The sequence below is a fragment of the Musa acuminata genome, chromosome BXJ1-3 (assembly GCF_036884655.1).
Source record: "Musa acuminata AAA Group cultivar baxijiao chromosome BXJ1-3, Cavendish_Baxijiao_AAA, whole genome shotgun sequence".
Classification (NCBI taxonomy): domain Eukaryota; kingdom Viridiplantae; phylum Streptophyta; class Magnoliopsida; order Zingiberales; family Musaceae; genus Musa; species Musa acuminata.
The window spans coordinates 45,993,291-46,010,630 of record NC_088329.1 but is presented as its reverse complement, the minus strand read 5'-3'; the positions used below and the strand labels follow the sequence as shown (position 1 = coordinate 46,010,630).

Genomic DNA, 17,340 nt, shown 5'->3' with positions numbered 1-17,340 from the left:
TCCATCGTTGGTGTTAATATGGTGGTAATTCTCCCCTAATTTTCTTTCTTAGGGATTTTTTATTGATTCTGCAAAATTATTCATGCTTTCAAATACCATTTGATCCAAGAAAATTTACTTCTTCCTGTATAAAATCTGTTGAATTTTGACTTGCAAAGCCAGTGTTAGATTTCCTTTGGAGTGATAGACTTTAAAACTAAATAGAGTATTTGAATCTACAGAAGGCAGAAGAATTAGCTGCACCAAAAAGGCCAACGTTGGTTGATAATGCTGTCAAGCATCGAGGTTTTATTGCTTATGAGCGGCAGGGTATTTCATATAGGGACCCTAATGATCGAATTAAAGATTGGAAAGAAGTTTTCATGGAATCGAAGCCTGGACCACTAATGAAAACCCAATCTGCTCGCTGCATGGACTGTGGAACTCCTTTTTGTCATCAGGTAATATGAAATTATTTGCACCAAATCATGGATGCCATTTGATGTTCTTTTGTATTGATGATGTTATTCGACTCAATGTATCTGTTGTCCTATTTCTCAATGTTGATATCTATGTCCAAAATATTTGGTCGTCTCTTATATTTTACTCTTATGTATTAGAGTTTGATATGATCTCGGTAAGAGTTACATAGGTCTATTCCTATAGTATAACGGGTTATTACCTTGAAAACACTAAGTCGTTGAAGTCTAAAACTGTCAGTCATTGCAGATTATGCCGTTATCCAAAAATTTTAGTAACATAAAAACAATAGAATACTAAAACTTATCATAGGTCATAAATATTTTTAGGTTCTCAATTCTATCTGTATTCTTTTATTTAATATCTAACAATTTTAGAGTTATTTAATTTTATGCAAGATCAGTTAACAAATTTTGTTAACTGTTTTCTAATGCATAGAATTCTGTTCTTCTAAATGCAACCAAAATTGTAGCTTGAAATTTTTAATTGTATTGTTAGGTTTACAATGGCGTAATATAATATAAAATGATAAGTACGTTTGAGTCATACATTCACTACCATTTTTAAGTTTACAACGGCTTTTAGGAATATAGAACACTGTTATTTTTATTTTGGTTATAAAATTGTTGCTTATGATGTCTTAAAGAACCTAATTGCATAAAGAGCATCAACTAGTAATTAAATCCATCTCAGTCAGTTTTGCCCGTACAATTAGCAAGCAAAAATGGGCCTAGTTAAACTATGCAAAATACATTGTATTTTGGAGTAGATTTTTATCGTTATGCTTTTAGGTCCAGCAAGATAAAGCTTGCAAGAGGCTTTTGTACTGTCTTTAGCCGGAATGGTAATCTTGATCTTGATCTTGATGAGTCTTTGCTGGATGTTTGACTTTCTAATAGTTCTGTTCCTCTTTCCTTTGCTGCCATAGAGCAGAAATTTCTTTATGCCTCATTGTTGCTGGGTGGGGCTTTCATAACTTCCTACCTGTGGTTCAGATCAATGCCTGAGCATATATGTTTCAGTACCTTCATTTATGCTATATAATATATATAATTACATCTTAAATATTTTTTTAATCACTTTCATCTTGCAGGAGACTTCTGGGTGCCCTCTTGGGAATAAGATACCAGAATTTAATGAACTGGTCCATCAGAATAGGTGGCGTGAAGCTGTGGATCGGCTTTTGGAGACAAATAACTTCCCAGAATTTACTGGTCGAGTCTGCCCTGCTCCTTGTGAAGGATCATGTGTTCTCGGCATCATTGAGAATCCTGTATCTATTAAAAGCATAGAGTGTGCCATCATAGACAAGGCATTTGAAGAAGGATGGATGGTACCTCGTCCTCCACAACAGAGAACAGGGTAATTTTTCCTTATTTTTGCTATGTCAAGCAATCATCATATATTCGTGGATGTTACAATGGATATATCGGATAGTGGAGTCACCAATGAGCCATGTGCCTTACATGATGCCTATTAGCAAACGATTTTGGTTTTTGATGAAAAATCAATGCCTTTATACGTGGAATGATGATGATACACCCCAAACTCCCCAACTTTTGAAGTGGGATGATGATAGTGAAGAGATAGGGCTAGCTGTTTCTGCTGCTAACAACTGTGCTCAAGCATGTTGGCCTCTTGGTTCCAGTTTTGTTATATCCAAGTTGTTGAGTTAGTAAGTTGACCAGGGTTGGATTGTGACAATATCAATGGAAATACACAATATTCTTTACTGATCTGATGGTAAGGGTTTTAAAAGATTTCTTACATAAAATTATTCCATTCTCATTGAATGGAGTAATTGTTCCAGTCTTGGAAGCATTCAATCGTTCCAAGGGTGTTGCAGTTGTCCTTTTCTTCCGTAGATTGGTTGAGTTCCCTTTTGTTGTTTCAATTGTATCCCTGAAGTCATTAAACTTGTGCAGAACCACCTGTTCTCTGTTAGCAAGATACTCTATGACAGATAAGTAATAATGCACTGAAACATATATAATCTCATGAATTTTCTTGCCACCATATATAAGAAAGATATCTTCAATCGATGTCGTATTGTGGGTGCATCATTTATAAATTAGGTTATATGCCTGTTTTTCCTTATATGTATTGATTTGGATGCTTCATTCTTGTGGTGGTAAATTTTTCATTGATCAGTTATTTATATTAACAAGCAGTTTATTGGTCTCTTTCATTTGTTTCAAACGATATGTATATGTATATGTATATGTATATGTATATAGTGAAACAGTTGTATGCATAAGATGGGAACGAATTGGCTTTTCTTACTTGTGAATGTTGTAATTTAGATGGTTAATTTATTGACGTATTGGCTTTGCTTACTTCTGAATGTTGTAATTTATATGGTTAATTCATTGACGTATCTTGGATAACTGATACAGAAAGAGAGTTGCCATTGTTGGTAGCGGTCCAGCTGGTCTTGCTGCTGCTGATCAGTTGAATAAAATGGGTCACTTGGCCACCGTTTATGAACGTGCTGACCGCATTGGTGGCCTAATGATGTATGGAGTTCCAAACATGAAGGCTGACAAGGTTGGGATTGTTCAGCGCCGTGTAGACCTAATGACTGCGGAAGGTGTTAAGTTTGTGGTCAATGCCAATGTTGGAATTGACCCCACGTACTCCCTCAACCGTCTTCGTGGTGAGAATGATGCAATTGTGTTGGCTTGTGGAGCTACAAAACCAAGGTGATACAAGTTTCTGCAAAACTTGCTTTGGATATACGCAGATAATAACAAAGTTAGATAACCCTTTTATTTGACTTAAGCATGCATCTTTTCTTAAAGCACTCAATTATATATCATGCTATATTTTCAACACAAAAGCAAAATAAATGCTGCACATTGTTTCAGTTTTTTTTTGCATTTATGAGGAATCCTTTTAGGCATGGAATTATTCCTGTTGATTCTCTTACGGATTCTGAGTCATCTTTGTTTCCTAAAAATTTTCCCATGCCTGTTTATTCCATGCCTAAAAGGATATTTATACTATTTCTGAACCCCTGAAAGTTTGACAAACTTTCACCTCCATGTATAAATATTCTTTTCCCGAGTAATGAACCCCAGTCTGGATTTAGTTATCGTTCAAATTCCTGCCAAACCTGCAATTATTATGATGTTTGCAATGAATAACATGCTTACTTTTATGTTATGTTACTGTGGTGTCTTGACTGATGTATACCATAATGTCTTTCTGTCGATGCTCGGTTATCCTCTTAAATGTAAAAGCCATTTTGACCCTGGTGTATCATGGGATGGGCGGGTGCACTAAAAATGCGTCTTTGTGCAGGGATCTTCCTGTTCCTGGACGAGAGCTCTCTGGAATTCATTTTGCGATGGAGTTTCTTCATGCAAACACCAAAAGCTTGCTCGATAGCAATCTGCGGGATGGTAAATACTTATCTGCCAAGGGGAAGAAGGTGATTGTGATAGGTGGAGGAGATACAGGAACGGATTGTGTAGCGACATCCATCCGACATGGCTGCAACAACATGATAAATCTAGAACTCCTTTCTAAGCCACCTCAGGAAAGAGCACCGGGCAATCCGTGGCCCCAGGTACATCTCTATCCCTTGGTACCACTAATTCATTTATATGTCAGGATTGTCTTTTTGGATAAAATTCAACCAAATTTCGGTCGTCACACAGTGCCAATGATGATTCTGATCGTGTTCCATATTATATATATGGTAAGATCATAGTGGTAACGGGGTTGTTTTGTCTTGTCGCAGTGGCCTCGTATTTTTCGAGTGGATTATGGTCACCAAGAAGCTTCAGTTAAGTTCAGAAAAGACCCACGATGCTATGAGGTCCTGACGAAGCGATTCGTGGGAGATGAAAATGGAGCTGTGAAAGGCCTAGAGACGGTACGCGTACACTGGGAACGGGATAGCAGTGGCAAATTCCAGTTTGATGAAATCAAGGGTTCGGAAGAGATGATAGAGGCCGACTTGGTTCTCTTAGCTATGGGTTTCCTTGGCCCTGAATCGGTGAGTTCTTTGTCCGTCATGTACTTACTATCTTTCTAGCCCTTTACTATCCATCTATCTGGGTGGTTGGCCCCTTTCTTGAAGTTTAAGCTCTGGTGGAAGTCAATCTTGTGTCTCCCTTGGGTATCTGACTCGAGCTAGCTATCGACCGTTCTCGCAGACAATTGCGGATCAGCTGGGTCTAGAGCGAGACAACAGGTCAAACTTCAAGGCTGACTATGGGCGTTTCTTGACCAGCGTCGAGGGGGTGTTTGCTGTAGGAGACTGCAGGAGGGGGCAGTCGCTCGTGGTTTGGGCAATCAACGAGGGCCGGCAAGCCGCCTCACAGATAGACAAATATCTGATGCTTCTTGCGAGTAGGGAGACTCCATCCAAAAAGTTGTCAGCGTAGAAATACTTTTAGCGATGGGGCAGTCGCTCGTGGTTTGGTTTGCTTCTTTGCTGATGCTGATGCTGATGCTGATGCTTCAAAGCAAGAAGCTCCCTCCCTCGTACGTACGTACGTACGTTCCAGGATGGGTCAGAAGGCTTAGAAATACTTTTTAGCGATGGTGGTGTTATTAGATTGATTGATGGTGCCGATTTACATATAGATTTGGTGGTCTTTTATGATTTCTTTCTTTCTTTTTTTTTGTCCTTCTGCATGATATATATTTTTTGTATGTGGATGCAATAAAGACTGTACAGTTTCTCCTCTCTTTTTTTTTTCCAAAAATAAAAAAAGAGAATTGATTGAGAAGAGGCATCGTAGCAAGTCTGTTGTGGGTATCGAGCATTTAATACCTGGATCCGAATCCACATCCCGATTCACGAACGAAGTTAATCGCTGAGGCTGAGGTTGGAGCGCATACATACTTGCTACAAAATGAGTTGCAGTCCCCCCATAACATCAATCAGATAATGAAATAAATTGTGTGAGAGAGACTGCTTATCCACCTCATCCATCCATCCATCCATGTTATATAATAATGGTGAATGAAGCGTGTACTTTTGTTTCCACACCCAACTCCATTCTCCTCTTGCATCTTAATTGCCATCATCATCATCATCATCCTCTCTCCTGTTTTTACCTTTTATTCGAATCGAAATAGGGATGGAAATTAGGAATGAGATTGCCCTTTCAGCCACCGCTAGCCGTACATATTACGTATGTGTGATGCCTCCCCATTACTACTACTTTCTTCTTCTGTCGCGTCCATTCATCGAAATCAATAAATGTCAAATGGACCATCTCCATCCGATCCGGGAGGGAAGGAGCCACCGTACACGGGATTCGGGAGGGCATCAGGACGCCGTCGGATGGACATCACCCACCGTGCCCCACAAGTCACTCCAGATGTTCCACGCCCACTTGGTGCGACTTCGTCGGCCTCACACTAACGTAAAACCACCGGCAACAGCCGGTCAAACCTCGACTTTGTTAGGAGCGACTAGTTGTGACTGCAGGTGTCTCCAAGTCCAACCCACCTCCACCTCCACCTCCGCCTCAGCCTCCAGCCTCCAGCCACCAAATCTATTGCGGTCGCCTCTCCTCAACCCCCCACTCCAACTCCCCTGCCCCGCCCGTCACTCTTTATTTGGATCACCCAACTCTATAAATAGATAGGGCTGGAGAGACGAGGGACGGGGAGATCCATCGGTGGCGGCGGAGAGATGAAGCACCTTCTAGAGGTCGAGAAGGGACGGGAGGCCGCCGACGGCCGACCCTCCGTCGGTCCCGCCTACCGCAGCGCCTTCGCCAAGGACGGCTTCCCCCCGCCCATCCCCGGCGTCGACAGTTGCTGGGACGTCTTCCGGTACGCGTTCATCCCCATCCTTCCTCCCTCGGTCGATCTCGATCTGTATCTCTCCCCCTCCCCTCTCCTCTCCTCTCCATCATCGCCGACTCTCGCCTTTCCGTTCTTGAATCGTTTCTTCTTTCGGAGGAAATATATACCGTGTTTGGGAAGAATTGATGCTAGCGATTCTGATTGGTTTCCCCCCTCCGTTGATTCAGCTTGTCCGCCGAGAGGCATCCCGGGAACCGGATGCTTGGCCGCCGCGAGGTTGTTGATGGGAAGGTCGGGCACGACGTCACGGTTTCTTTCTCGTCGTCTTATTCTATCGTTTGCTTCGATTCGGCTTTGACCTGTGCTTCTGCAGGCGGGTGAATATGTCTGGATAACTTATAAGGAGGTGTATGACACTGTGATCAAAGTTGGGGCTTCCATCAGAAGTCGTGGGGTCGATCAGGTAACGATGCGCGTGACTCTCTCTCTCTCTCTCTCTCTCTCTCTCTCTCTCTCTCTCTCTCTCTCTCTCTTTGTTCTGCGTGGAGTTAATGGTCTGGTTGCTGACCGACATGTTTACTGACAAAATGGTCTTCCGCGGAAACTACCAGCATATTGTAAAATCTTGACTGCGAAGATAGATATGAGTTTGCGTTTACATATCCATAACTAGTTCAGTTTCATGGGCTCTGTAATCTCTTGCCATCACAATGTTAGTCTATCTATAAATGCTTGATCTGATATTCCACCAACCTCTCCACATATAACTGCCGTGATATCCATAATTGGTCTAGAGTGTTCCACATATCACTGCTGACACCGAATTCTTCATGGTAGAGTATCATTCGTTACTACCAATTTTGTGGAATAGCTTCCGACAAGTGATGTTACACCATAGTTCTTTTTGCAAGTGCAGTCCTTTTTGGAACTGGTGGTCAAAAACATACTTGAGAACTTTATGGCAACAAGAGGAAAAAAAAAGGAGCGAAACTTGGTCTTGGTTTACTGGTTAGCTACCCTCCTCGCTTTTGAGTTCGAAACCTTGTGGAGGTGATGCAAAATGATTTCACCCAGGTAATTCTCATGATGGGTGATTATCCACCATGTTATGAGAACAGGGGAGGAAACGGGAAGGGTTTCACATTTCATCGAGTTCTGTTCGCTGAAATGGAGATCACGGTCATTGTTGTGTGTTCAAATGTGACCAAAACTACACATCCAACCATGACTAACATGCCAAATTAGTGCTGGTTGTCATTTTCTAGAACTTCCCTTCCAAAAATTGGTGTTAGGACTTCTGATGCTAGTTGCAAACTTGCAACTGGGATGTGTCGCAAGATCCTAATTGTTGATGCAGAAGAAATAACTGTTGGAATGCTGAGGACTTTCCATTTCACATTTTGTTATTTAATTCTGAATTTCCTTCAGATTTATGTGTCTGACTTTAGTTATACTTAAACTAATCTTTGAGTTAACATGCTTATGGTACAACCAGTCAAGATATCTATGTTGATGATCTGTAACGAGATGCTTAAATTTGATACCTGACAAGGAACATTCATATTTCAGGTGTGTGATAACTTAACCAGCTCCAGTGCGTAGTGTTAGAGCTGTCATATTATCCCAAAATTATTATAGCCATTAGCTCAGTTTGCCCTTGATATTCTACATTGCCATAATTTATGAGGGATATTTGGAAAATTGTGCCATCAGCATTATGCCAACATTCGTACTTAGCTGGCACACAGAACATGTGCAACATTGTATGGATGTTGTACTATTTCTTGTTTCATAGTTTGTGTTGTACTGCCAATCAAGCATCAAAATGCCAGCAGTGAGTTATCTCTATCTTGAGTTTAAATGGCTGATTTAAGAGTTCATGAACTTCATCGTAGTGTTAAGACTCCAGTACGTCACTTGGGTGTTCTACCTATCTTAGAAGTATGGTGTTAAATTTTTGGTCCGACTTCTTTGTAAGCCACCCCAGTACTTCTGTCCTTCATGCTATCCTTATTTCTATTTGTATGGAGCTTAAAGTTCTATGGAATGATTTTCATTCTGCATCTTGCTATGAACCGTGTTTTGTTCTTCTCCAAAATCGAGCCTTGCATGCAATGTTGATTCACACCCAGTGTTTTTGTGTACTTTGAAATCACGTGCTTCTTTGTATGAACAACATATGATTGCTTATACTAGGTTAAGTGTAACTTATGCCTGTTCAAGATGTTAGCTTGTTCACTTACTAGCATCTAGGGAAGTCATTTCATGTTTTCCTTCTAAAGAAATATGATGTGGTAATATGGCACTGATTTTATTGATGAAGACTGTTGAATCTCACTAGAAAATCTGTAATTGCTCCTTTGCAGGGTGGTCGCTGCGGTATCTATGGTGCTAACTGTCCCGAGTGGGTCGTTAGTATGGAGGTAAAATGTGCTTTACATTTGAGCATGTCTTTCCAGTGACCAGTCAGCTGCAATATTTTTAACTGCCTCTGTTAAAACTGAGACTTCATATGATTCGATAATGGAAAATGATTGTGTTTTCAACTATTACTGTAGTGTGGGGCTTTATTTCTTATCCAATCATCATCCTATTTGTGAAGTTTGAAGCAAATAATTGCCCAAGCAGACCACAATTTGTTTTTGTTTACTGTTTAGTTTCTTTCTTGACTTTGCAGGCATGCAACGCTCATGGGATATATTGTGTCCCTTTGTATGATACACTTGGTAAGTAGGACTACATTCTTAGCAGATTTTTTCCATAGATTCTAAAGCAACAATGGTTAAAATTTGATGTAGGAGTAGGAGCAGAAGCTACTGTCTGCCTGTTGACATTGCACATACAATATTAATTGCATTTTGCATTGGTTACAGGTGCTGGTGCGGTAGAATTTATTTTATGTCATGCGGAGGTTCAGATTGCTTTTGTAGAGGAGAAAAAGATTGCAGAGGTACATTTATGTCATCTTATCTTATTAAATGCTTTTTCCTGGCATAGAAAAATGTTTAAGCAGTCTCTCATGTATAAATCTCAGTGAATACTGTTGCAGTACCTCACACGCCATGCAAATGAAAACAACAAAAATGAGTCCTAATTAGTGTCGGCTACATAGATCATTTCTGCCATTGAAATAGCTAGGAGAATGACTTTAGCACAACGATTGATTTGTTTGCTAATGTGAAAAGTACCATATGCCTGCTGGTACTAATGATCCACAAATTTTCCAGGTGCTGAAAACTCTTCAAAATTCATCCAAATTTTTGAGAAGTAAGTTGATGTATTTTATTAGTTCCAACACCAATCTTTGTTACTCCTTTATGTTGATACAATTATTATCTATTTACAGCAATTGTCAGTTTTGGCAAGGTCACCCTTGAACAAAGAGAAGCAGTTGAAAAGTCTGGTTTGGCAATATTCGAGTGGGATGAATTCTTGCTCTTGGTAGGTTAATTCTGTTTAGTTATGAGGTTTGTTGTGTTGAAATGATTATTAAGCTCCAAATAATCACCTTTCATCTAGGCATTTAGTATCTTATGAGAGATTCAGCATGTGTACATTCACCTCTTATGCATCATTCCCATGTTAGCAAGGTTTTCTATAAACTCTGTATCGTTCCAATTTTATCAGATGTCTCCGAAGAGACAGGTTTTCTATAAACACTCCAGCAATTTTTATTGGAGAAATTATTAAAGTGAGTTGAAGCTTGATTTACTTTCCAAAGACACACCAAAAGTAGTTTAATTAGTTTGCATTGGAAGCTGAAATAAGAAGGAACTTGAATGTTAGTTCTAGTGGGCTATTTACTCTCTGACTTGAGCAAAAGAAGATCCCTTGCCTGTATCTTAAGTTTCATATTTGTATGTGTCCTGCTACTTTTTTGTGTTCTGATCTGTGTGAACTCTTGGATGCTTAGGTTATAGGAGTAATTGACTATTCATTGCAAAATCATAAACCGAAGGACTTGGATAGAAGTCAAGCATGTTTAGTAGCCGAGTATTTGCTATGAAACTAAAGGTTCTACTGTTAATTGCTGTTGGACAGTATGGTACTTCAATTTGGAACTGTGTAACTTTCAAGAACTGATGCTAAATAACTAATAGTTCTTATGAGCTATTAACATGTTGGAGTCATACTGCTGAATAAGCTTGGTGGTAAATGAAGAGATAATTCACTATCTAAAGGTGTTATCATAATGCTTTCAATATGACTTCTGAATACTCATGAGCTTCTGCAGTTTGCACGTATATCATGGTTACTTTTTCTATGAGAAATACTTGCATCTTTTTTAGAAGTGCTGATCTGTTTAGATCAAATCTGGAATTTTGGGTTTTCTTGTCTATGATTTTCACAAGTTCATTCTACATGTTAGAGAATGGCTTTGCTGCTACTTATGTGTGCCACATACAGGGATGCAATAATCATTTTGATCTGCCTGTGAAGAAGAAGGATGACATATGTACCATTATGTATACCAGTGGGACTACTGGTGATCCCAAGGGTGTCATGATATCCAACAATAGCATAATTACTCTTATCTCTGGGGTAGATCGCCTTCTTCATTGTGTGAATGAGCAGGTAATTCTGCTTTCTGTTTTTTATATCTCTAAACTATGACTTAGAGCTCGAACAGCTTACTTTGCTCTGTGAATCACCTACTGTTTTGGAGCAAGCTGTCAATTTTATCGATAATTCCTTTTCTTTTTTCCCTTCTTGTTTTGCTCATTTCTACTTTAAATTCTTACAGTTGCATGAAGATGAGGTTTACATGTCATATCTCCCCCTTGCACATATCTTTGACCGTGTGATTGAAGAGTTGTTTATATTCCATGGAGCTTCAATTGGATTTTGGCGTGGGGTAAGTCTTGCAGTTTAAGATTCTACCTTTGCTGATCGGTAGCTCTTACTCAGTTACATGTTTCATATTCAGGATGTCAAATTATTGGTCGAAGACATTGGGGAGTTGAAGCCAACCATCTTTTGTGCTGTTCCACGTGTGCTGGACCGCATTTATACAGGTACTGTTTGGATGTTTCAATGCCCAGAATTTGAGCGCAAGCTGTAAATCTAAGTGTTTGCATCAATCGTAATCAATAAATGGTACTCATGTTTCATTAAGCCGTTTGACTTTAGGTCATTGAATGTGCACTTGGAACAGTATGCTCTAAATAGTTGGAATGTATATACCTCTTTACCCTATATCCTTGACATCTCTGGTATAGCATGCACTTGCATATGGAATTTTCCATGTCATGCTATGGTCTGGCATAGACATGACTTGTGGGATGGGGATTACGCTGAACATAACTTGACTTTAACTTGACTTAGCCGTGGTTTCGTCGGAATTTGCTTGATTCCTGATTTTGATCTGGCAAACAACTGTGGTTCATCTCATGAAATGCTGGATCCGACCAGACTAGTCTTCTGCAGAAAGGCCTGGTCCTCTTGCAGCTTGGGTCCCACTAGTGGCCAACATGCTTTACCTGATATTGGAAAATTGGATATGGTTCTCAATGGTATTTACTGCTGACCGATATGTGTATGCTTGTGAGCTTGTAAGGTGTACAGTGCAATCTGTTATCAGTGCACATTTTTCTAAGTACCTGACAGAGGAACCTAAATTGTTCTTCCATTTTATACAGTTATACTGAAACTGCATATGGTTTCTAGCAATCAAGTGCTGTTGCGCATACTGACTAGCATTTGGACCCTCGGTTGTACTCGTAGACGTCTATCTTATTCACAAATCATCCTCCACTTGTTTCACAGGACTGCAAACCAAGATTTCCTCTGGAGGCATGCTGAAGCAGACATTGTTTAACGTCTCTTATAAATAGTAAGTTTTTGTTCATCATTTAATTTTAAAACCGTAGCTAAGCCTCTTTTTATGGCACTGTGATTCTCTACATATCCATGCTTCTCCCTGTCAATGGCTTTTGACTTTTTCATTCATCTGCCCTTTTTCCCAGTTGGAAAATTTGTTTGATGAGACATTTGTCTTTTGTGGTTATTTCTTGTGAGTCATCTTTACTCTTTGGTGGTCTTGTGAGTCCCAGTTGGAAAATTATAGCTATAATTTTGGATATTTGGTTTAAGATGTGAGTCATCTTTACTCTTTGGTGGTCTTGTGACTTACATGTGGATTGAGACTTGCAGCAAACTTCATAACATGATGAGAGGAAGTAAGCATGATGAGGCAGCTACAATTTGTGATAAATTTGTATTTAACAAGGTAATTGAAAAATACCAGAAGATCTTTTTATGTAAACTTTATTTTCTGAATTTTGACTAGCAATCCTAATATTTTTTCTATATCTTACAAAAATGGGCTTACACAATTTATTTAGGTAAAACATGGGCTTGGTGGAAATGTCCGACTCATCTTGTCTGGAGCAGCTCCTTTAGCTACCCATGTGGAACAATTTCTACGAGTGGTGACATGTGCACATGTTTTACAAGGCTATGGTATAAAAGTGGTTGAATTTATAGTTTTTACATTTTTTCTGCATCCTTCTCACTGCTATAACAAAATGAATACACAGATTTATGCTCTTTAGGGAAATTCACAATTCACATGACAAAGTTTTCTATGTAAATCATGCTTTAGCAAGAAATTTTTTTTTTCTTATTTACTGTTGCAACTATTCTGTCACTGGACAAACCTCAACCATACAGAACACACTGTATCATATCAAAACAAATAATTCCCTCAAAATACTTGGTTCTTGACCTGATGTGATCTCATCTAAGTTGGTGCTTAAGATTTCTTTTGTCAAGAAACTGGTTTTCTGTTTAAACCATAAGGTCGGTTGGTTGTTCTAGCTTATGCATACGAATTGGGAGCAATCTTTTTGCACATGTAGAAATAGATTACATAGTGGGAGAAATTTTAATTCTATGTAGGTTTTGCCTTTATTATCTAAGCCAGAATATTCAAGCCAAATAATTAGGTTTGGAACACAAGGTCTTGCACTAATTTAATATGTTTAATTTGGTTATACTGTTGATAGTACTTTTATTTTTTTTGCACCAGATGTTATTTTAAAAAATATATGTAGTAAACATTATAGATTTTAAGGATTTAAACTTGGAAAATGCTTGCAGAAATGCCAAATAACAAGCAAAAGAATATCCATTTATAGTCTCTATTACTAGGACTAAAGTACCGTGATGGATGGAAATTTGTGTAGAACATTACAATGTAGTTGTATGACACACTCCTGATTCAACTAGTCACCCTCCAATCTTTGTGTTCTCGTGATGATGCAGACAAGATGAGCTCATGGTCCATGGCTCCCCTGAAAGTCCCTAACCCAACAAGAAAGCTTCAAGTTTTAAAATGTAGCTCAATTCAGTTAAGGATCCACTTTGACAAGTACAGAACTGAAATATCAGAAAGATATAAAAAAGTAGAGTTGTGAATGTTTCTGGTTCTTGCAGAACTCAATGCTTAGCCATCCATTTTGTTCATGGACCAGTATATATTATCTGGCATGTAAAGATACATGGAGATTTGCCAGGATATTTGTAAACCTTATCACCTCTGACATTGAAGGAGTCTTTCGTAACACATTTTGCATTAATATATTGTTCTTAGTTATTGGGAAGAAAATGATACATGGAAACTTTCTGTTACTACTCTAATAATAGTTAGGCGATTCTTGCTGTTACATTTAAGTTCTTGGAACTTCAAAGTTTTGGCCCAAAACACTAAATTCTTATGTAGAGCTTTGATGGAAACCATTGCTAATGACTTATCTGTGCTATTTGTCCTTCAGTCTTTTATTCCAAAATGATGATTTGGTTGACTGAATCGGAAACCTGCTGTGCACGAGTAAGGATCTGTTGGTGTTCATCCTTGACCTTGTATAAATGTTTGGAAATATTAAAATCAGTTTGTCCTAAAAAATGTGAAGGTCTAGTATTTATTTAAAGGCTCATGTTTACTAGTAATTTAGCCTGAATAATTTCATTTGAAGGTGATGATTTTTTTGAAATTTGAGACCTACTTGAAGCATCTTAGTAGGTCATCTTATATATCCGATCAAAGAAGCATCATCTAAGTTGGCCATCAAAGAAGTGTTTACCTTTAATCTCAGTTCTCTCTTTTACCTAGAGTTGTAGCCACTTGGTAGAACTATCTTCCATGCAATTGCTTCGGTAGAGTTCTTAGGCATTTTAACTCTCGTGATCTTCTAATGTTGGAGATGGGACTACAAGGCACACGAAATGTGCAACGTTTTAATAATAGTAAAACATTGAACATATTAAAGCTAAACTGTCTTTGTTTATCTCTACTGAAAGGATCATAAGGAAGACTTTGATCTGAATTTTCCTTGTAAGTACAATAAAGTAATTTTTTCAAGTATCCACTGGGATGATTTATTCAGTGTTATATGTGAAGAAATCCAGAAACATCACATAAATCAAATTCATATATGTATGTACAGATGCAACAGCAGTACAACAAGAAGCAGTAATGCCCCATCTATTTAGGTTCCATAAATAATCACAGAAAGATACTTCTATTTACACGTGTCCAAGGATGTTTGTGTATGCTAATCCATATTTGTTATTTGTGTTAATATCTCATAAATCAGACGACTGAATTTGATATATTTTGTGCTGGAGTTTGTAGCTGAAGGCTGATTCCTTATCTTTCGATGGTAGGTCTTACGGAGACATGTGCTGGGACATTTGTGTCATTGCCTAATGACCTTTCCATGCTAGGAACGGTAGGACCACCAGTACCAAACGTCGATGTGCGTTTGGAGTCCGTTCCCGAGATGGGATATGATGCTCTTTCAGAAGTTCCTCGTGGAGAAATCTGCATCAAAGGAAATACTTTATTCTCAGGTTACTACAAAAGAGAAGACCTCACAGAAGAGGTTATGGTTGATGGATGGTTTCATACAGGTTTGTCTCAGCATCTATCTGTTGTGCATGGACATTTACTGAAGTCATCCTTACAATAAGATGAATGAATATTCACTGGTGAAGCTTTGAGTTTGGCTTTGTTGATTTTGAATTTTTGGTCCATATCTATCATAAGTATTGGTTACTCTACCATACATGTACCAATAGATATTGATTACTGACAGATGCCAACTCTTAGGGGGAAGGATTGCTTTGTTTATTTCCACCACACTATGTTTAGATGTAATGCTCTGGTTCTGGTCTTCATTATCTTTTGTTTTCAGGGGACGTTGGTGAATGGCAGCCGGACGGAAGTATGAAAATAATTGATCGTAAGAAAAACATTTTTAAACTTTCACAAGGAGAATATGTTGCGGTTGAAAATTTGGAGAACATATATGCCCTTGTTTCTGGTATCGATTCGGTATGTGTTTTCAAGTACCACCTCAGAAAGAATTATGCTTTGTATATGTACAAACGCAATTTTTATTTTAGCATGATTGGGGTAGAAACATCATGATCTCGTATTCTTAGTACGTTCTGTAAAACATTGTGATTCCATTTTTTTTCTATAGTTCAGTCAGTGATGAAGTGGCACTGTCATAGATTTTCACAATTATTTACTGTTATATGTTATAATTTCATGAGAAGCGAAAAGTTTGTTGACATTCTCAAAGCCTCCATTTAGCTAATTGTATGATCACATAGTGGTTAGGGATCACATTTATAAAATGCTTTATTTCCATAGTGTATGTTCATTATATCTCACCACCCACAAAATTTTTTTCAGATATGGGTATATGGAAATAGTTTTGAGTCTTTCCTCATTGCTATAATCAATCCCAATAAGCAAGCTCTTGAGCATTGGGCTGAACTGACTGGTATTACTGGGGATTTTGCAACGCTCTGTGAAAATCCAAAAGCGAAAGAATACATTCTGGGGGAACTAACTAAGATTGGGAAAGAAAAGAAGGTGACTTGGCCTAACTCTTAAGTTTCATTTTGCTTGGTAGATATTACTTGTATCATGTGAGAATGTTCTTTTTTGTTTCCTAAGATCCTCTCTGTTACCTGATCTCATATCCTGGCAGTTAAAGGGCTTCGAGCTCATTAAAGCCGTTCACCTGGATCCAGAACCATTTGATATGGAGCGTGATTTGCTAACCCCAACATACAAAAAGAAGCGGCCACAGCTACTAAAGCATTATCAGGTACATGTCTGTTTTCTCTACCTTGTGGATTTTCTGCTAAGTTCCAGTTGGATTTTCTTGTGTTTCAGAATATCTTAGAATTTGTACTGTACTTGGTGTTGAGAGTTCACTGGTTAGTATAATATGTTCTATATTTATGCATCAACATATAGATAATATTTATTAGGAAATTTTCTGGATGATGTGTCTCAGTATATTTCCTCTACAAAAATGTTCACTTGGAATTGGATTGGTCTGATCATCAACCACATTGCGGAGTCATCTGCTATTAACTTTACCAAATTATTGGCACCTCTTATGGTAGTTGAACATGTTGTTAGGGGAAATTTTTGTTCTATCTTTTGGAGATTATATATATATATATATATATATATATATATATATATATATATATATATATATATAAAATTCTTGTTACTGAAGTTTACTCTCTGTTCCAGCTGTCATTGTCTTCTGCCTTCACCCTCACCATTCATGTTCTTGAAACAATAAACAGTTGAAACTGCGGCACTATATTCCTCTGGTAGAATACAAAAAAAAAAAAAAAAAAGGCAAAAACTTGGTATCCTGTTTCTAAGACAAAAGTAGAGCATTAGATGTTCTTGGCACTCTTCATCCTATTAGAAGAGTGCAGTTAATCCATGGAATGCTAATGAATTTTTGTCGGGTTTCAGAGTGTAATTGATGAGCTGTACAAAAGCTCCAAGTGATTGGGTGGTTCTCAAGGCAGCCACCACCGGGTATGCAGCAGCTTATGGGATTAGCAGCAGCTCAGATACACACCATTTCATCTCGTAACTTAACAATCGTTCAATGTTTCTGCTGCTTTTACTCGTGTGATGTCTTATTGGAAAGATTCTTCATGTTGAGTTGGTTGAAGTTTCATCATGAGATGTAAGACACGGTTTGACACCATTTTCATCACGAGAGCAAATACATGTAATTCTAATAATAATCTCCATATATGCATGCTAGTTAGTGTAAA

General features: G+C 38.3%; 2 protein-coding genes across 3 annotated transcripts in view; both read left to right on the top strand.

Annotated features, from left to right (window-relative positions):
* LOC135635485 (glutamate synthase [NADH], amyloplastic-like) overlaps positions 1 to 6,209 on the top strand; it is a 17,042-nt gene extending 10,833 nt beyond the window's left edge. For both annotated transcript variants that reach the window (XM_065146585.1, XM_065146592.1), the window contains 6 exons: positions 222 to 440; positions 1,553 to 1,821; positions 2,856 to 3,161; positions 3,763 to 4,030; positions 4,205 to 4,462; positions 4,623 to 6,209. In XM_065146585.1, coding sequence (XP_065002657.1) covers positions 222 to 440; positions 1,553 to 1,821; positions 2,856 to 3,161; positions 3,763 to 4,030; positions 4,205 to 4,462; positions 4,623 to 4,853 — 1,551 coding nt within the window. In that variant the 3' untranslated portion in view covers positions 4,854 to 6,209. The remainder of the gene's footprint in view (positions 1 to 221; positions 441 to 1,552; positions 1,822 to 2,855; positions 3,162 to 3,762; positions 4,031 to 4,204; positions 4,463 to 4,622) is intronic.
* Positions 6,116 to 17,340, top strand: LOC135635495 (long chain acyl-CoA synthetase 4-like). Its single transcript, XM_065146599.1, has 19 exons — positions 6,116 to 6,258; positions 6,459 to 6,522; positions 6,605 to 6,694; positions 8,598 to 8,654; positions 8,909 to 8,957; positions 9,105 to 9,181; positions 9,459 to 9,498; positions 9,578 to 9,672; positions 10,639 to 10,806; positions 10,976 to 11,086; positions 11,159 to 11,246; positions 11,998 to 12,064; positions 12,385 to 12,460; positions 12,576 to 12,693; positions 14,899 to 15,144; positions 15,429 to 15,568; positions 15,935 to 16,117; positions 16,236 to 16,355; positions 17,030 to 17,340. Exons 1-19 carry the CDS (start codon positions 6,116 to 6,118, stop codon positions 17,063 to 17,065), a joined length of 1,968 nt encoding a protein of 655 aa, XP_065002671.1. The 3' UTR covers positions 17,066 to 17,340.